The 21,618-nt window shown below is 44.4% G+C and overlaps 1 protein-coding gene across 2 annotated transcripts in view; it reads right to left on the bottom strand.

The window, feature by feature from the left end:
* Positions 1-21,618, bottom strand: part of RFX4 (regulatory factor X4) — a 267,277-nt gene that overhangs the window by 139,736 nt on the left and 105,923 nt on the right. For both annotated transcript variants that reach the window (XM_086939196.1, XM_086939205.1), the window contains exon 5: positions 178-239. In XM_086939196.1, coding sequence (XP_086795322.1) covers positions 178-239 — 62 coding nt within the window. The remainder of the gene's footprint in view (positions 1-177; positions 240-21,618) is intronic.

The following is a 21,618-nucleotide window of genomic DNA, read 5'->3' as shown; positions in this document are numbered from 1 at the left end:
AGAGGGCCTCGTATACAAAAGGGCTATGGTAGCACAGTCTTTATTGTGTCTAAGATATGGGGCTTAGGGTGTGATCCGGAGACTTCATGGTCGCTCCCAGTTCATGAGCAATGTTCAATACCAAATAAGTTTACACTGAACACAGTACCAGGCAAAGTGAACGAGCTGATCACTTACTTGGACTGTCCTCTGGTTCCAAGCCTCCTGGTTGTTAATTGTGGAAATTGCTGCCTTATTATCTGAAAAGGAATACAATGTATCAAACAGAGAAAAGTATTTCGAAACACCACTGCAGATTTTGCAACTACATAATTACCCCCCCAAAAAACTTTAACAAAGCTCAAAATATTTTAGATGTATGTTGGTGTCATTCTGGTTAAGTACTTTTAGTGCTGGTAATTTCTGCAGTCTACCGTAAAAATGCTGTGGCCACTCCCATTTTGAAACGGTAAATCCACCATGCCACCTGATGACAGGGTTTGATGTGTGGACTGTGTACACGTCAAGGGTATGTCCACTGCTCTTGTCCAATACCGGGGATTCTAGAAAGTGCTCTCTTGTCTGTGTACCATCACAAGCACGAACATCAACTACAGAATAGCTTTGTGCGACTAATGCCTCTCACATTACACATAACCAACATTAGTCATATGTCCATTTCTTATCACCCTATACACCTGCTATGCATTGAGTCCATTTCAGTCTGCATTCATTCCACAAATTGATTTTTTTGTTTCAAATTATTAAAACAGTGAAAATGAGAATCTGGGATAGTCAACTGTAACTAAATTGAGTTGTCAGGCCCCTGGATCATGTTTATGGCTAAAACAAATCATAAAGGGAAAGAGTGAGTAAAAGCCCATAGGGAAGAACCTACAGGGATTTCTGCTCAAGTCATTTCTGAGAATCTGTCCACTGTCACATAAACAAAACAAGCCTGAAGATCACTTTATGTAGTAAACGGGGCTGCACTTGGGAATCCTAAAACAGGATCCCACGCCAACATTTCGCTGCTATTGAAGCATCTAAAACCAGACCAATCAATCAGGCATTTGACCGATAAATTGACACAGTTAGTATGACTTTGCAACAAAGTGCACCTCTTCACTTCCACCCAACCTGGAACAGCTCGCTGCTGCAAACTTTGCCCCTACCTCTGTGGGACATCACTGGTTTAACTTTTTGTCTCAAAAGTTATCTGGAGCCGCCATAAGGCAACATTGCGTGACTACATAAACCATAATAAAAGCATGAATAGAATCCAAGCAAAGGAGACCCCTGGGGAAAGTGGGTTAAAACAGGAATTTCTTTTGCATGGATTAAAGAGAACGCGTGGGACCATTTCTAGGTCCTGGTTGTTCTCTGGGAAATCGACTGATGAGGTCAGTTTCATAGGCCTCAGCCCTATTCATGACAGGCCCCAATGGCCGTGAGTAATGCCCAGTGAAAGAGGTGCCAGTGCTGATTTACTGTCTTCACCACTTCTGATGTCTTGGCTGTCTTGGGATGGACGGCCGTATATCTCCCCTATCCTGACACCATTCCCAGCAATGAGATACATTGTGCTGGGTCTGACTTTGGGAGACTTGCATACTTGCACAAAGACTCACACCCTATTAGAGTTTAACCTGTTCACTGCTAAACAGCAGTGTTCATTTATTGTGTGCCAGCCATACATACCGGTAAAGACTGGAGGCCACCACTGGTCCCAACATCTTTAAATAAGGAGTAGGACCGCGGCCCAATGCGGGGACATGTCACAAACAGATCCACATTGTTTGGACGAGCAGTGTTCGGGGAAAAAGAGATTTTATTGGAGAAAGGCTGGTCCAATTCACTTTATCCAGGCCATTTATTAAAAACAAACAGCCGCATCTTCCCACGTTTATTGCAAAGCGTCTACCTAAGCGGAAGGATTAGTCTGAATTATCCTTTGGCGCATCACTAACAGATGCTACCCAGACCAAATCAGAATTTCTATAGTGTCAACGACCCCAAGCAGAGCGTCCAGGCACTGTGTCTTTGGAGGACAAACTCCTTATCACCCCATTTAATAGTACTAATTTCATGGAATTGGGAAAGTTAAAATCGTAAGTGAGCTCATCACACTTTCAAACCTCCACCCTAGTCACCACACACTCCATCTACTGAGCCACATCATTGGCCTTCTGGAAGTAATTGCCCTAGAAGTTGTATATCCAACTTGCTCATAGGAAAGTGATTTTTCTAGAGGGACAAATTTAATGTAGTCCAGAGTGCTGATCTTACCTGTACATCATCTTCAAACTGATGAAAATACACCTTGTATTAAAGACCACTTATGAGAGACAAAGGATTGAATGGGTCATGACGTCCCTTCACTCCCTTAAAATTATAATAAATATCATATTACACTCGGCACTTCGGCATATATGGTTTATGCCATGTGTATTTATTTAAAATAATTTACAATTCATATAATGAGCTAAAGACCAAGGGTTTGACTTTTTAGTGGAAGGGTAATTGTGTGGCCATTGTAGCCATGTATTATAAGGAGTACATTACCCTATGCGTAATTTTAAGATGATATTGCAAGTCTCTTGGAGTTCCATAACCTCATAAAAGAACTCGACCTTCACCTTGTTCTTGTACATCGTCATTGGACACCTCGGTGGCTTGCAATATCATTATAATGTACAGCAGAGGGTACTTGAGCCAACACTGGCTTTTCAGCTTAAGGACACGCCAGCCACAGGAGCACAAGTATTATTGTATCCACTGTTCAGTGGCCATGTTAGTCCAATAGCAGCCTCTGTTCGAACAAGTCATCTTTTACGCAGCATGGTAATGCCACCCGGCACATGTCGCAGGAAGGCCAATGGGAAGAGGGCTATGAAGTCTAAACTTCCTGTTCACTTACTGAAGGTGGTGCCGCTAAGGCAGGGTGTAGAACCTTATTACGACAGAACGGCAAGTGTGCACAGAGTAACTACCCGTGGTGGACAGGACTGCAGCTGTCAGGAAACCACTTCCGGGAAAAAGATAACATATATCGGGACTTTGTCATAGGTAATGTAAAATATGTCTGGTTTAATTATCATCACTTGGGTGCGCTCCTTTACAAACAATAACTATTTGTTAAAAAGAAATCTACACTCAAAGCGGGTGATTTATGCATCCCTGTAATATCCAGAAGTAAAATCCCACGAAGGCTACATGTTAGCGCAGGGCTTTGACTTTGGATTTCGAGTTTTGCTTTCTGGTCGTAGTTATAGGCTGATTGACTTTCTCTCACTCAATTTTGTTTTGCTGCTTAAGTGCAGCAAACCAATCGTCTTTCAGCACATCTTAAAATGTAAGCCAATGGTAAAGGAGTGCAACTTAGATATCTGCTTTGCGTTATTGTTGGTTGGTGTAGCAGTCTAAATCGCCCTAGAGTAAAAACTCTTTCTCTACGGGAACAAAGAGAGCTTTTTTCTTACTACAATGGACTCCCGTACATTTTCTCTGGACTTGATGGACTCCCATCCATTCTCTCTGGCCTTGATGGACGTCGATCCATTCTCTCTGGCCTTGGTGGACTCCCATCCATTCTCTCTGGCCTTGGTGGACTCCCATCCATTCTCTCTGGCCTTGATGGACGTCCATCCATTCTCTCTGGCCTTGATGGGCGTCCATCTATTCTCTCTGACCTTGATGGACTCCTATCCAATCTCTCTGGCTTTGGTGGAATTCCATCCATTCTCTCTGGCCTTGATGGACGTCCATCCATTCTCTCTGGCCTTGATGGACGTCCATCCATTCTCTCTGGCCTTGATGGACGTCCATCTATTCTCTCTGGCCTTGATGGACTCCTATCCATTCTCTCTGGCCTTGGTGGACTCCCATCCATTCTCTCTGGCCTTGGTGGACTCCCATCCATTCTCTCTGGCCTTGGTGGACTTCCATCTATTCTCTCAGGCCTTGGTGGACGCCCATCCATTCTCTCTGGCCTTGGTGGACTCCCATCCATTCTCTCTGGACTTGGTGGACGTCCATCCATTCTCTCTGGCCTTGGTGGACTCCCATCCATTCTCTCTGGCCTTGATGGGCGTCCATCTATTCTCTCTGACCTTGATGGACTCCTATCCAATCTCTCTGGCTTTGGTGGAATTCCATCCATTCTCTCTGGCCTTGATGGACGTCCATCCATTCTCTCTGGCCTTGATGGACGTCCATCCATTCTCTCTGGCCTTGATGGACGTCCATCTATTCTCTCTGGCCTTGATGGACTCCTATCCATTCTCTCTGGCCTTGGTGGACTCCCATCCATTCTCTCTGGCCTTGGTGGACTCCCATCCATTCTCTCTGGCCTTGGTGGACTTCCATCTATTCTCTCAGGCCTTGGTGGACGCCCATCCATTCTCTCTGGCCTTGGTGGACTCCCATCCATTCTCTCTGGACTTGGTGGACGTCCATCCATTCTCTCTGGCCTTGGTGGACTCCCATCCATTCTCTCTGGCCTTGGTGGACGCCCATCCATTCTCTCTGGCCTTGGTGGACGTCCATCCATTCTCTCTGGCCTTGGTGGACTCCCATCTATTCTCTCTGGCCTTGGTGGACGCCCATCCATTCTCTCTGGCCTTGATGGACTCCCATCCATTCTCTCTGGCCTTGATGGACGTCCATCCATTCTCTCTGGCCTTGGTGGACTCCCATCCATTCTCTCTGGCCATGATGGACTCCTATCCATTCTCTCTGGCCTTGGTGGATGCCCATCCATTCTCTCTGGTCTTGATGGATGTCCATCCATTCTCTCTGGCCTTGGTGGACTCCCATCCATTCTCTCTGGCCTTGGTGGACTCCCATCCATTCTCTATGGACTTGGTGGACGTCCATCCATTCTCTCTGGCCTTGGTGGACTCCCATCCATTCTCTCTGGCCTTGGTGGACTCCCATCCATTCTCTCTGGCCTTGGTGGACGTCCATCCATTCTCTCTGGCCTTGGTGGACTCCCATCCAAGGCAGGGTGTAGAAAATGTTGTAATTAAAGGAGGTCCATAAGCCAGGTATAAATATCATGTAGGTTTAATTAGGCTTAGTTACAAGTTCAGGTTTAAGCAGATAAGTTAAGATGGATAGAAATATACCCCACCAGGAGTGGCCTCCCTGCCACTCAGCCTGCCTGCCATCAACTGCCACTGCACACAGGCCAGACACACAGGATTCTACTATGACATCAGGCATTCCAAGAGCCACACCAGCTGAGTAGCAGGGAAAGCATCAAAGCTAAGTATAACATAACCTTATTAGGACAGAACGGCAAGTGTGCACAGAGTGATTACCCGTGGTGGACAGGCCTGCAGCTGTCAGGAAACCACTTCCGGGAAAAAGAAAACATATATCGGGACTTTGTCATATGGTAATGTAAAATATGTCTGGTTTAATTATCATCACTTGGGGGAGCGCTCCTTTACAAACAATAATAACTATTTGTTAAAAAAAGTCTACACTCAAAGCGGGTGATTTACGCATACCTGCAATATCCAGAAGTAAAATCCCACAAAGGCTACATGTTAGCGCAGGGCTTTGACTTTGGATTTCGAGTTTTGCTTTCTGCTCGTAGTTATAGGCTGATTGACTTTCTCTCACTCAATTTTGTTTCGCTGCTTAAGTGCAGCAAACCAATCGTCTTTTAGCACATCTTAAAATGTAAGCCAATGGTAAAGGAGTGCAACTTAGATATCTGCTTTGCGTTATTGTTGGTTGGTGTAGCAGTCTAAATCGCTCTAGAGTAAAAACTCTTTCTCTAGGGAACAAATAGAGCTTTTTTCTGACTACAATGGACTCCCGTACATTTTCTCTGGACTTGGTGGACTCCCATCCATTCTCTCTGGTCTCAATGGTCTCCCATCCATTCTCTCTGGCCTTGATGGACGTCCATCCATTCTCTCTGGCCTTTGTGTACTCCCATCCATGGCCTTGGTGGACTCCCATCCATTCTCTCTGGCCTTGGTGGACTCCCATCCATTCTCTCTGGACTTGGTGGACGTCCATCCATTCTCTCTGGCCTTGGTGGACTCCCATCCATTCTCTCTGGCTTTGGTGGACGCCCATCCATTCTCTCTGGCCTTGGTGGACTCCCATTCATTCTCTCTGGCCTTGGTGGACTCCCATCCATTCTCTCTGGCCTTGGTGGACGTCCATCCATTCTCTCTGGCCTTGATGGACACCCATCCATTCTCTCTGGCCTTGGTGGACTCCCATCCATTCTCTCTGGTCTTGGTGGACGCCCATCCATTCTCTCTGGCCTTGGTGGACGCTCATCCATTCTCTCTGGCCTTGGTGGATGCCCATCCATTCTCTCAGCCTTGGTGGACTCCCATCCATTCTCTCTGGACGCCCATCCATTCTCTCTGGTCTTGGTGGATTCTTATTCATTCTCTCTGGCCTTGGTGGACTCCCATCCAGTCTCTCTGGCCTTGGTGGACTCCCATCCATTCTCTCTGGCCTTGGTGGACTCCCATCCATTCTCTCTGGCATTGGTGGACTCCCATCCATTCTCTCTGGCCTTGGTGGAATCCCATCCCTTCTCTCTGGCCTTGGTGGACTCCCATCCATTCTCTCTGGCCTTGGGGGAATACCATCCATTCTCTCTGGCCTTGGTGGATGCCCATCCTTTCTCTCCGACCAGAATGGATGCCCATTCATTTTCTCTCACATTAGTGGACGCCTATCTATTCTTTCTACATTAGGTGGAATTCCTTCCATTCTCTCTGGCCTTAATGGATGTCTATCCAGTCTCTGGCATTAGTGGACGCCCATTCACTCTCTCCGCCATGGTGGAAGTGCATCCATTCTCTCCTGCCTTGATGGACGTCCATCCATTCTCTATAGCCTTGGTGCACTCCCATCCATTCTCTCTGGACGTCCATCCATTCTCTCTGGCCTTGGCGGACTCCCACCCATTCTCTCTGGCCTTGGTGGAATACCATCCATTTTCTCTTGCCTTGGTGGATGCCCATCCATTCTCTCCGACCAGAATAGGCGCCTATTCATTTTCTCTCACATTAGTGGACGCCTATCCATTCTTTCTACATTAGGTGGAATTCCTTCCATTCTCTCTGGCCTTAATGGACGTCTATCCAGTCTCCGGCATTAGTGGACGCCCATTCACTCTCTCTGCCAAGGTGGAAGTGCATCCATTCTCTCCGGCCTTGATGGACCTCCATCCATTTGCTCTGGCCTTGTTGGATGCCCAACCATTCTATCTGGCTCTAGTGGCTGTCCAGTCGTTTTCTATGCCCTTAAAGGACATCTTACAATTCCCTGTGGCCTTGGTGGATGACCATCCATTCTCTGTTGTTCTGTGGTTGGACAGGATCTCTGCTAACATCTGCTTTTAAGGCAGGTGATCCGATTCCAGTAGCATGTAAAGGGAATGTTTGGAACAGATTTTATTTTGTAGGTACTTTTTAATAAAGCAGTTTGAAGCCCAGCCCCTATGGCAACTATAACGTATTCACCTCTTAAATATGTTGCCCAATGATTTATTCAGTTAGCTTGTGGGGTCATAGAAGAGGGTTAGGTCATTCAGGAACTTTGCCTACAAAAATACTTACATTTTGTACACAGCGGATTTAAATCCAAATTGTTCTTCGAGGTCATGCTTTTTAAATAGAGCATGTATAGGCATTTATATAGATCTCAGTCCCCACCAGTGCTGCGTATGCTTGCGTGCATTGTATCTGCTTGTGTGCTCATCTGTGCTTGGCTTTGCTGGGGCTGAAAGACAGTGTGAGCGGTGAGCTCTCTCAAACCCAGGCTCAGCCTGTCGAGGAAAGGATCTATTTAACCCTACTGCCTTTTCTCATCTCAAGTGTGTTTATTGGATGGTACATCACTGGAAAAGGAAGGCCACTGAGCCATTTCGTTTTCAAACACTATTAAACTTTGCACACAGGGCAGCCAAGAGACTAAAATAGCAGCTGAGGTTGCCATAGTTTGCAATCATGGCCACTTTTGGACATTCAATGGAGGGCCTGTGCAAGAGAAGTGAAGGGCCTACTATCCTCTATTTGCTTTTGGGAGATTAGAAACAACTGTGCAAGCCTACTTCACTTGTCCTTCAATTTACTCTTGCAAGAATAGCCAGACCCTGGACAGAGACTGTGCTATCAGAGCCTGCAGGCCTTCCTAGACTAATGGTAAACCTCTCAACTCTAAAATCTTTTCACATTAGAGATCGTGTCTCTGGTAATTAAAGAACCAAGTATTATTAAAATAATATTACAATGAAAGCCACCCAAAGAAGTGCAAACAAAAAAATCTGTTTTCTCACCATATGTTGTCTACTTTCCTGCACGAAAGGACGCTCAGAATGAGTAAGTGCTACACTGTCATAACAACGGATGCCACACAAAAGACAAAAAACACGTCATTGAATTTTTTTTCTTTACCAAAAGTGGGCAAAACGATCGACCATGAAAGTGCTGTTATATTTTTATTTTATTTTTATTGAAATGCTTTGCGAAGGGTTTTGCATCGACCATTCTTACTGCGCAGCTTCAATGGGAGGATTGTGTTATGTGATGTTGGTATCGTGCAGCGTTTGCCATATAAAGTACATCTTCGAGAGATTAGATGTCCCCTTAGTAGGCTCAATACTTATCTTGGTCAGACAGGCGGCCCCTACACAGAACCACATACGATACGAGTATTGATGCCACGTTTCTGAGCAGGTTTATGTGTGACTGGCTGCGACAGTCAATGTTTTTCCTTTGCATTCTGGGATTTGTCACCCTGATTTTCTGATGGGATAAACAAGACTGCAAGGAAGGAAGCAGCTAGTAACTCATGTAGGCAGTACTTGAAACTTTTCTCACTGTCAAAAAGAGCTCGTTCCACTTTATTGTGCAAAAAAACATTTTCTGACCACTGCGGCCATTTTAAAAGCTCGCTGTGAAGAAGTGACTCAAAGAAAGGTTGGTGGAGGCCTAAACCCACCACAACAAACACTCCTGATATTTGCATTAAGCGGGATAACGGAAGCTCGGGTGGGGGAAGTGATGCTTGTGTTTTGCAGCTGTGTTTGGTATCGCTCATCTCGTCCTACAAGACTCGCCACTGGGGATGTACCTGCCATAAAATGTATTTATTTAAAATGGAACGCGTTCTGCTTCCCCCGTGTCGTGTGCTGGCTCCTGTTCCACCAGCGCGGCTCGGACGCATGAAATAGGTTCTGTGCTCTGTGAGGACGTGTCCCGTTTCTTCGGCTTTCATTTCTAGAGCGCAGCTTCAGCAAACACTAAAACACTTTTGTGGAGCTGTGAAGGTTCAGCCCGGCTGTGTGATAAATGAGAAGAGGGGGGAAAGAGGGGAGGAGGCTGGAAGGGAGCCCCCTCTCTTGTTTTGTATGAGCTCAATGAAGCCTGCCTAAAGAACACCCCATGCTGTTCCAGCTACTGATCTAACATTCCGCAACATCTCAGCCTTCCAAATTCCCTTTAATTACACATTAATCCCACCCTCTCTCTTTCAGCCCCTGCAGACGGGGCTGGGGGCTCCACGGGGCTGTGGGAAAAAGTCACTGTCTAACATCCCCTTTTAAACGCTGGGTTCGGCCTGAACACCTACCTACGCTCCTCGGCATTGTGCACGTGCAGAGGGGGCACACACAGCAATGACGCACGTGAACACGCACCACAAAAAACACGCGCGAGTGCCGAGGCTTCATTCTGGTGCGAGTTCCCCTACACTGAACAAGCATTGGCAAAGCCAATAGGTCTAGTTTTGTTTTACCTTTTGGCTTCGCCAAGGTTATGGCCCAAAAAACAAGCACAATGACGTGCTATGTTCATGTGCTGGTAAACGTCATGGCATGATGCTGCCCAACGTCACGCGTTATATATTTACATGTATGCGAAACATACAGCATGACGCTAGGCATCATTTTTTTTATTGTTTTTATTTATCCGTTTCAAGATGGTGGATGCAACTCGCAGCGGTAAATAGTAAATACATTAAACGGGAGTGGATCCAGGTGCTACAGAGGAGAAGGAAATTCAAAAAAATTAATAACACGCTGTTGGGCTAAGCACTTGATAGATGGGGTGGAGGAGGAGGGAGCGACATGCAGTGCAAAGGGGTGGACATTTTGCTGGAGGGAAGCAGCGCACGAGTTTGAGCAAGAACATAGATGCAAGCTCTTGAAGTGCTGGAAACCAAGGCCAAGAGTAATTTCCTGCATGTGAGTGGTGGATAAAAAGATACAAGTCATCCACTCAAAAGGATGGTAAAGAAGCTATGCTTTAGGGGGTGAGGTGGGTGCGGGCCGCCCCGGGTGTCATCACTGAGGGGGGTGACAAAAATATGTGAAACTATCTTTTTTCCCCTTATTTTTATAATTTCAATGTAGGCGGGGGGTGGGGGCTGACAAGAAATTTTCTGCACCGGGTACCACCTGACCTTGCTACGCCACTTTTAGGGAGAGAGATATATACACAAGAATCGGAGGGCAAACTAATGAAAAAAATGAAAAAAACACAAGCAAATGAGAGTGACAAACGTCAACCAGTGGTAAGCAAATATGAGCAGTGGACGAATACAATCAAAAGGATGGTAAGAAGTTATGCTCCTGGGGAGTGACAAACACTAGAAGAGGAAGGAAAGTCATTAAATAAAAAACAAGCAAACGAAAGTGAGAAGAAAGCTAACCAAAGGTAAGCAAGGAGCGGGACTAAAGCCCACAGTAAATTTTGGCATGGGCCACAAGAGGTCTTTCAAGAACAGACAGCTAACAGCTGTTTGTAGGTGAAACCTAAAAAGGACGCTATGACTCATAAGAATGTAAGATTTATCAATTTACAATTGCTAACCAGGGCCATTGGAATTATGTGATTCTGCGGCTATGGCTTTTTTTCACAATTATGGATTTGCTAAATTTGCCACATAATCCACCATCTGCTTCCTAATCTGCAGATTTCAGGGGGGAAAAAGTTGCTTCTAGCTCAAACGGATCAAAAGTTACTCAAAATGTGGCAACATGTCTTCGCATGCAATAGAAATAATGATGTAACCCCATCAGAAAATGTGCTGCATTGTGTCGCGTACTTTGCCTTTGATAGCTGCATAATTTAGTCAACCCTGCCACACAATTTGGTGCTTCCCTGTTGCATAAATTCAATGGCCCTGTTGATAACTGACATGCATTATTGCCATACAACCGTTTTGGCTGACTCAGAATGTAATCTGCGCTTTAAAAACAAGATTTATCAACCTTCAGGGTCTGCAACAGGGATGCATACCCTCCATCCGATGGTCTCATGGTGCAGCACCTCACTTATACGTAAGAAGAGATGGGAGATGATGTGGCATAATGGTATTGGCCACAGCTGCCAACTTGGGAGCTGGGGAACCGGGTTCGAGTCTTGGTGTCGGTTCAACTTCCTGTGATTCTAGGCAAAGCACTTAATCTCCCTGTGCCTACAAAAAGTTAATGTTTCCTTGTGTAATGTAACTGGTGCTCATGTAAAGTGCTAGAGTGCATTCGGGATGAGTTTGCACTATATAAAAACTGAAAAAACAAATGTGTGGATCCTAGCAGAGCAGGTTGCGTCAGAGAGCTTTGATAAGGACAGGAATTTTTCGACTAAGCCTGTGGGTTTTATCACGCTCCCTTGCCAATGGTTTGTTGAGCGTCTTCTCACCAACATTCCAATGAGCAGTGCAAAGACCAATGACTGGCTGGAAGCAATATTTCAGTTTGATGAAGGTGAAGTCCAGATGTGGGTATTTCATATTGGTTACTTAGGGTCACCAGTGGTCTCAACTGCCATTTCTAGCAAACCTGTAACTACCCCTGGCATTGTCATTGCAACCTCTGGTTGAGGGAAATAGCAAGAGCGGCGTCAGTGACAAATCAAGCAGGGATCTTTAACAACCATGTGTGCCTGTTTACTGTCTGCATTTTCTGAACCTATTACTGACTATAAACTCACAGGCAGTTTCTTATTTGCCGCTGATGGGCCTGGAGAGGGGAAGAAAGAAATATCAATTTCTTCCCTCTAGAGATGAAAAGAGTGACCTGGGAGGAAAAAAAACTGCTCTGGGATCCAGTCTGTGGGTGTGACTCTTCATAGCTTCTGAAAACATCAGCAAGTGTGAAATAATGCCCCTCTCCAGATCCTTGAATATACAAATGCCCCTCAGCCACCTCTAAAGTCCATGCCTGTATGTGTCTTTCTCCAGCTGCAAGTACACCTATTGTGTGGAGAGGTAGGCACAGATACGGGATCTGTGACAAGGCTGGCTGATCTGGAGATCCAGTTGAGCTTTGCACCAGTAATAAAGAAACAAACTCTTCTGCTAGCTGCTGCTACTTGTGCTGATGCCTGTGAGTCGGTTATTTTCTAGGAAAAAAGAAAGGCACCAGTGCTCCCTGTGTAAATTGTATTGGTGATTAGCATATTTGATTTACTACTGAGTCCCTATTAGAGAGCACCAGGGGTGCCCAGGGCCTGTAAATCAAATACTACTAGTGGGCCTGTAGCACTGATTGTGCCACACCCTACCCCCAAGAGTAGCCCTGCAATCCTGTCTCAGACCTTCCACTGCAGTGTCTGCGTGTGCAGTTTTAAACTGCCATTTTGACCTGGCAAATGTACGCACTTGCCAGGCCCAAATCATCCCTATTACTACATATAAGTCACCTTTGAGGTAGGCCAAACGCAGCGCCCTTGGCAGGGTGCAGTGTATTTAAAAGGTAGGACATGTGCCGTTGTGTTTTACTTGTCCTAATAGTGAAATACTGCTAATTGTGTTTTTCACTATGCAAGGACTATCTCTCCCATAGGGTAACACAGGGATTGACTTGAAATATCTATTAAGTGTAATTTCCCATTAGGAGTTGATAGAGATTTGGAGTTTGGGGTCTCTGAACTCACAATTTAAAAATACATCTTTTGGTGTATTTGGTTTTTAAATTGCATGTTTAAAAATGCCACTTTTAGAAAGTGGTATAGACAACAATTGGTCCTAGACATAATTTTACTAATAAGAATAATCATAACATTCGGTCAAGTTAAATGACTCCAAACCCAGACTAAATCTGTAGTCTCAATAGCATAGAGGATACTAGCCCACAGCCTCAAAAAAATTTAATTACAGTAAGTGCCAAAGAACCAATGAAACCAAAGAAGGTCCTCTTGGGACGATTAATTTAATATACCATATAACAATGTTTGAAAATCAATATAACTATGTACATATATTTACACAAATCATAAAGCAAAATACAATTTTATAAAAAGAGAGAGGGGACGTGCACAGAGAAAGATAAAGTAAGTGCTCAAGTGAATGATCGAGAAGATCAGAAAATAGTGTAGATGATTTATATACAAAGAAATAATGAGCCTGTCCTAGGTAATGCTTGTAAAAAATACTTCTTTTTTACTCGCTAAATGCTATATACAATTCCTTGGTCCTTCAATTGCACCATTGGCAATGGGGTGGCCAGGAAGGAAGGGGGGGACAATGGACAGGGATTGGTAGGTACAGGCTCCCAAGGGGGAATGTCGTCGACGTTTCGACCCAACCATGAAGTGGGTGGTTCAAGTCCTCAACAATGGGTCTTCATCAGGACGGAGTAAAAAAGGGGGGAATGTCTCTCGGAGTGCACGTCAATTAAAAATCATTGGGCACCCTTCCGTGGTGCCTTGGCAAGACAAGGTGCGTCGATTGATCCGCACCCACAATGTTAAAGTATCCAAAGTTATACCAGTACGTGTGTGCACTGCTGATATTCAAAAACGTTTTTCAAGCCAAACTGACACTGAATGTCGAGGCTTCCGCATTCCATAACGCGGATCGGTGAGGGAAGCTGTGCACCACTCAGCGGAGCAACAGTGAGAAGAAAGAAATAATATCTTTCGCCCCATAAGAGAAACGTGCACTGTGTGGCTGTTTTGCTCGAGATATAACTAAACCAGCGAACTAACGCCTCGACATTCAGTGTCAGTTTGGCTTGTCCATTGTCCCCCCCTTCCTTCCTGGCCACCCCATTGCCAATGGTGCAATTGAAGGACCAAGGAATTGTATATAGCATTTAGCGAGTAAAAAAGAAGTATTTTTTACAAGCATTACCTAGGACAGGCTCATTATTTCTTTGTATATAAATCATCTACACTATTTTCTGATCTTCTCGATCATTCACTTGAGCACTTACTTTATCTTTCTCTGTGCACGTCCCCTCTCTCTTTTTATAAAATTGTATTTTGCTTTATGATTTGTGTAAATATATGTACATAGTTATATTGATTTTCAAACATTGTTATATGGTATATTAAATTAATCGTCCCAAGAGGACCTTCTTTGGTTTCATTGGTTCTTTGGCACTTACTGTAATTAAATTTTTTTGAGGCTGTGGGCTAGTATCCTCTATGCTATTGAGACTACAGATTTAGTCTGGGTTTGGAGTCATTTAACTTGACCGAATGTTATGATTATTCTTATTTAGTAAAATTATGTCTAGGACCAATTGTTGTCTATACTGCTGAATACCCAGGTCCTGTGACTACATTGGGTCAACCCCTGTTTTATAACACTTTTAGAAAGTGGGCATTTTCTTGCTTAACCATTCTTTGCCTTTACCTGTCTGTAGAAGCTATGTCTGGGTTAGGATGTCATTGGGCTCTGGTGCACTAGATAGTCATGCAAAGGGAGCTGAGGTGCGCCTTGCATATCCTGATGGGCCATCAACAGGCTGATGGGCCTTCCTGAGCTAGAGTGGTGGGAGGAGTTATCACTGACACCTGAATAGGGCTGTGCCTGTCCTCATACAAAGCTGTCTCCACCTCCTTGTAGTGTCAGGAGCCAGGTCAGGGAAAGGCAGGGTCTTATGCACTACATAGTTTACTCACTTCAAATGTAGAAAGGGGCATAAGTATTAGACCCCTGTCACTCTCAAATCATAACACTTCTGGACTAAAGGACATATTGCCAGGAAGAAGAGATGGATGCTGTAGGAAGGTCTGCCACTCTGCCTGTTGCTTTGTTGTGCTGCCCTGCTGCTTGCTGTTTCTGTCCTGGGATTTAAAGGACTGAACTTTGCTTTCTGTATCCTAGGTTCTCCAAAGACATGTGTGTGCTTGCCTCCTGTTAGGAAGTCTCAGGATCATCAAAGACTTCATCGACCAGTGCCTGGGCTCTGCTGCTGAGAGTCCTGACTTGCCAAGTGGTGCCAAATCCAGTTTCCGGGCCTTTGGAAGTAGAATCTGGTGCATTGAAGGAGAAAATCCATGCATCAACTCCCATTGTCTGTTTTTATTGACGCATCACCGCTACCAGCACCTGAGCATGATTCCTGATCGGCGCATCAAATACGGCTTTTACTGCAGGTCCTAGCTTTCTCTCATGGCATCAGAAGAACCGTTGCAGCATGAGTTTCGAGCACCACATCACGAAGTCCGTGACACACCACTTCAACTCCAACGCAGCGCATGTGTCATCGTTGTGGAATCGACGAAGCGCATTTGGATTTTCGATGCATTCCTTGGGGCCGATTTCTCCATTGACGCTGCCCAGCAGTAAGGAACCGAGGCCGCGTGTCTGAAAATCAACGCATCACCTCCCCTTCTCAGTAAGGAACTGCTGCATCACCTCCACTGGCAGTAAGGAACCAGCACATCACCTCCCCTGCATAACAGTAAGGAACCAACGCATCACCTCCCCTGGCAGTGAGGAACTGATACATCACCTCCCCTGTGAGTAAGAAATCGACGCATCGCTTTGCTCTTCCGGCACATCATCTCCCCTGCGCCTGTTTTGTCTTTGAATTTTGACACATTCAAGGTACTTTGTGCTACGAGTGACACATCTATACATTTCTATGGACTGAACTGATTTAACCATTGAAAAATTATATCTTTACTTGTGTATGTTGGATTTTTGTTACTTCGGTCTTGTTTTATTTAGATAAATATTGGCTATTTTCCTAAATTGGTTTGGACTCATTTTGTAGTGGTTTTTTACTCTGTTACTGTGTGTGTGTGTGTAGTACAAATGCTTTACACATTGCCTCTGAGATAGGCCTCAATGCTCGTGCCAAGCTACCAAGGGGGTGAGAAGGGGTTATCTTAGACGTATGACTCCCTTACCCTGACTAGAGTGAGGGTCCCTACTTGAACAAGGTGCAACCCACTCCCAACTAGTGACCTCATTTCTAACATTATTTAGTGCTGGTGGCATGATCCTGTTGGTCCGATATTCAGACATCATAGGCACATAACACTTGAATCCCAATGAACCAACGTAAAGGGCAACAGTCAAGATGGACAGGGTTGCAAATGGTTTCATAGAAAAACTATTTCCTAGAATGAAAATAGGAAAAATCATTTAACCTAAACTGTTATTCAAAATGTTCAAGATGAATGACATTTAACACTCGTTGGAAATCAATTCATAGAATGGCTTTTTAGGTCTTGCCTAAGACAGTGCTTGAATTGTCTGTTATGAGACCTTTCTATTACCTTTCAGTAGGCTTAGAGGCCTCCTATTGCTTACTTCTTATTTACTACTCCTAGTTTTTCGCATTGGACTGTGCCATCAGGACAGCACTTTTTGCTATTCAAAATTGCTACTTTTTAGCCATCCCTAAAAATACTTGGGGATTGTGTAACTTCCCTAAAAATTTCCAGGACTGGAGTTGGAAAACTAAATAAGCCTCCTGGAATATTTGGGGGAAAGTTGCTCTTTCCCCAAATATTATAGTTCTGGAGTTAGAATAGTAATTTTGACATTCCAGTTTTCACCGTGCCCACCGCTGCCCTCAGGGCGCAGTTCAGGGCAAGAAACATGAACAGCCTTCTTATTCATCAGTTTCTATGTTTTTTCCTTCTTCTTCTTGTATGGAACATGAGTGTATCACTGTCTCGTTCCCCTGCTCGCTTTTTCGGGTTCTGCTTTTTTCTTTTTGTTATTTTCCAGATGTCACCTTCTGTTGTCTGTGTGCTTCCCTTAGGCCCTCCCGCCCACCCTCCATTATATATATTCTTGTCTGTGTGCTTACCCTAGACCCTCCCGTCCACCCTCAGTTGTATGTGTGCTTCCTGTGACCCTTCTGCCCATCCTCCTTTGTACGTGTGCTTCCCCAAGCCCCTCCCACCCCCCAAATAAATCCATTGTCTCTGTTTTGCCCCACCATCTCCGTCCTCACTTCGTTGTCCATTTGCAAACCCATTCGCCTGTTCTCTCCCATCAGCCGCATCCTTCTCTTGCGCCCTCCCTCTCTCTGTGTTGGCTGTCCCTCCATCCACTCCTGAGCTTGTTTGTTTTTCCCAGCAAATAGAGGAGTAGCTTGGGGGACAAGCCAAAATGGAAGAAGAGACAGGGAGGGTGGAAGAGAAAGACACTGGTGGGGAGAGATGACAGGTGAGAGGGGACAGGGGACCAATTTCTAAAAATAATTTTAAAAGTGCCATGACGCGCCCAGTGCTAATGCACTTTTTTCCCAGATGCATTAGCGCTGACCATGTCATAGCACTTATTTACACTCATTTTAAGCCATGTTGCAGTACAGCACAACTACAAATCGTTGCCAAAGCCATTAGCTCTCATAGGCAAAACATACTGGCTCTGACAATGCTTTAAAAAAATGTTTCTGAAAGCTTTTTTAGGGGTAAATACCATTTATTTAGGAAATAGAGCCTCATTTTTGCATTTTCTATATAGCTTGTGTCGATCCTGCTTCCATTAACCACCTAATTGTTCATCCTCCCTGTCACCACATTATATTTTACTTTAAAAAAATTTAATTTCTGTTTTGTCAGTTAACCCATGGCCCCTCTTTACTCTTAACAGAATACCGATATGAACTCCCCAACCAGCTGGACACATCCTTTATCGTCAACAGACCCATCTCACTGAGTCTTGCCTTTTCCAGCTAAAGTCATGGAGAAAGCCATCCATACCCAACTCGCAGACCACCTCGAACTCGATCGAACTCCTAGACAGCTTTCAATCAGGCTTTCACACCAACTACAGCACATAAACAACCCTCATTGCTGCCACAGATTACATCAGTAGCCTCCCACAAGTCACTCTTCAGAAAGCTTCAGCACTTGAGTATCTGCAGACTGGCCCCAAGTAAATAGCCTCCTTCCTTGCAGACAGAACGCAATGCGTTAGACTTACCCCCATCACCTCAGAACCCAAGGAACTCATCTGCGGAGTCCCTCAAGCATCGCCATTCAGCTCAACAGTCTTTAACGTCTACATAACGCCCCTCGCGGAGATCGTCAGAGCCCACAGCATCAACATAGTATCCTATCTCAATGACACATAGCTCATCCTCTCCCTTACCGGCTCAACCAGCTCCGCCAAAGCAAAGTTCGCCAACTGCATGAGCAACGTCGCTGCTTGTATGAAAATCAACTGCCTCCAGCTCAATACAGACAAAACTGAAGTCCTAATCTTTGGCAATAACCACTCCCCCAGTATGTCTCTTGGTGGCCCTCCGAACTTGGCCCCCAACCACCCTTGCTGACTATGCGAAGAACCTCTGGATCATCCAGGACACCAGCCTCTCCATGAGCAGACAGATCAACGCCATCTTCTCATCATGCTTCCACATCCAGCGAATGCTACGCAATATTTTCTAGTGGATCAAACTGAACATCAGACAAACTGTAATCCAGGCTCTTATCACAAGTAGACTTGAATATGGAAACTCCCTCTACATTGGCATTTCAGCCCATCTTTGACGCCGACTCCAAACCACCCAGAAAGCCACCGCCAGACTCCGGCTTAACTTCCCACGAAATAACCATATCTCTCCAAACCTCAACAATCTCCACTAGTTCCCTGTCCAGGAAAGACATACGTTCAATCTACTCATCCATGCCTACAAAGCTCTTCACAACACCTGTCCAGCTTACCTCAACCACTGTTTTGACTTCTACCAACCCACCAGAAACCTTTGCTCTGCATCCCCGGTCAAGCGCACACCTCCCTCACATCAAGTAGAACAGAAGCAGTGGATCCTCCTTCTCATACCTCCCAGCCAAGACCTAGAAGGACATCTGAAACACAGCAGAACCTCACCCTCCCTCATGGACTTCCAAAGGCACCTCAAGACATGGCTCTTCCAGACGAAACAGGCATAATCTTCTCCTACCCCCCTCAGGCCGGCCCTACTGAGCGCCTGGATACCCTCATGGGTGGTTAGCAGCGCTCTGCAAATACATAAAACTTAACACAACATATCATAACACAACATAACATAACACTATTTTATCCCTCCTACATTCCATCTTCTCCTTCATCTTCCCCCTTTGTCTTTTTTTAGAGAGAGGAGAGACGGCTTCGACCACCACCCGCCCCCATTTCCAAAATTAGTTTATTTCCCCTCCTAATGTACCACCTTTTTCCACTTTTTTTCACTTTAGTACTAACATTCCTATTTTTCAAACCTTTTACCTACCTTGCTCCTCTCTACTGTTTGGTACACTTCTGTTTTCATTCTTTAACATCAAGACGATTGGGCTGATATGCTAAGCCATTTTGCAATTGCAAGGTTTTAGGAAGCAACATTTTATTTTTTTCCGAATTTACTAAACAGATTTAGCAATTCTGTGACCTGTTACTGATTCGTAAAATGGGTATACAGAGAAATAACAAATTGTTGTTTGGAAAGCGAGTGTTTAGGTCGTCCCTTCTAAATAGGAATATTAAATCATTATTTTGCAACAGTAACCTGGAAGCAAAAAGCATTGAAAAGTTACTGATTACTTAGTTGGGGTAGTAACACGTTCACAAAAGAAAAGTATTCATCTTGTTGACCCCTGCCCCTTTAGGAATGTAAACAATTATTTGGGAGTAGGTCGTGGTCCAGGTAACCACTACCAACTTTGAAACAAACTTTAAAAAAACAATCTGTTTAAATGAAACCTTGCATCCTTTAAGGAAAATGGGATGCTTATAAAAAATGTTTACTTTATTAATATGTGATCACATACATGGGGTTCTGCTGACCCCAGCAGGTCACCATTTCTGTAATGGCCACCAGTCATAGTGAGTCACAATGTATGCTCTACATCATGATTATTGATGAAGTAGGTCAGATTGTGACCCAATACGATTCAGAATTTTTACGAACCAACCTATTAGTTCATAGGACAGTTTTTAAAATAGATTTCCATTCACAAAAAGTCATGTATTTTGCAAATATTTTTTGCAAATGGAAATGTCCTGCATCAGGCCCAATGATTTCACTAAGAGCGTTTACATTTTTTACTTTAAAAACATTTCTAAATACATTATTTAACTGTTCTTGATTTTTATCTACATTTTCGACACCAACAGTTTTTCCACTATGTAGGTTTTCTATGAATTGCACACACAATAATCATGTAATAGCCTTCATACTTAGGGTTCACTGGAATTTCCAACTGGCCCTAAAGAATCAAGGTCAGAAATTAGCAATCTCAAGTGATTCATTTTCCATAGTTCGAGCAAGCTCATCAAATAGGAGGCAGCCATTTTAGAAGGCAACCTCTCTGCAGGCACACTACCAGTGGTCTCTGTCATTCCTGGGCATTGGGCTATTTTGGAGTCTCACAACTGACCCCACCGACCAAGGGAAACCTGCCTCCTCAGAGAACTGACAAAGTGGGCTGTAAGTTACAATCAGTTTCATGCCCCGCAGTGGGTGGAGGGACGTTCAGTGTGAAGAGATCGCAACATGTGAGCGCTGCTCACAAGACCTGAGAAAAAAAACATAATAGGCTCCATATAGTGAACCTGAAGTCCACAGCAGCAGAAAGAAAGCGAACCGGACCATATAAAGAAAGTATAATGTGGATTTTAATATTGTCGATTGTTGATTACCTGCATATCACGGATACAGAACTGGCCTAGAGGACCATATACCGGTTTGTGTAGCCCAGAAAAGGTAATTCTCAGCCATAAACATCACCAGGAACCAATAGTACAATAAGCTGTTCTCAGACACAAGGATCGAAGCTGAGAAAGTCTGAGAAATTCAGGAAAGAATGAAGATAAACATCGATAAAGAAGCTAGAGAGAACTGTCTGCTACAGGGCCACCATATTTCCTTCACAGTCCCCCTTGAACATCATTCACCCTATGAGTCTGAATGAAACAAATAACCTGCTTTCACTTTGTCCTGATATATTTTTCTCAAATTGAGTGTCGGGAATCTAGCTGCGTTAGCGTTGGTTCTAATAAAGGAGTGGGATTAAACAAAATAGCTAAGTTCCTAGCAGGAGGGAGGAGAAAATACTGACAAAGGAAAGATAATGGGGCCAGAACAGGTTCTTGGAACTGTTTTGTAGGCACTGAGAAATTATGTCAGTCTTAAATGAATTGTGTGTAAGTGAGCAGAATGACATTCAATGACAGGAAGCAGCGAGACAGGGATTTCACTTTAAAGGACATTCGCAGTGCACCAACTCCTGTGATGATCACTGATAAAAAAAATATTTGCCTCTGCTAGTAATATAGTAATTAAAGCTTTATTCTATGAGTGATACTCTGCGAGTTATTTTAATGTTGCAGAAATGTTTCATCTTCTAAATTCATGTAGATAGGCCATCTAGAAACCATCCCAAGATGACATAATGAGTGATCAATGTAGCAATCAAG

The sequence above is a fragment of the Lissotriton vulgaris genome, chromosome 1_1, assembly GCF_964263255.1.
Source record: "Lissotriton vulgaris chromosome 1_1, aLisVul1.2, whole genome shotgun sequence".
In the NCBI taxonomy this organism is placed as follows: domain Eukaryota; kingdom Metazoa; phylum Chordata; class Amphibia; order Caudata; family Salamandridae; genus Lissotriton; species Lissotriton vulgaris.
Note: the sequence above shows the minus strand (reverse complement) of the source record. Positions and strands in the feature narration are given on the sequence as shown.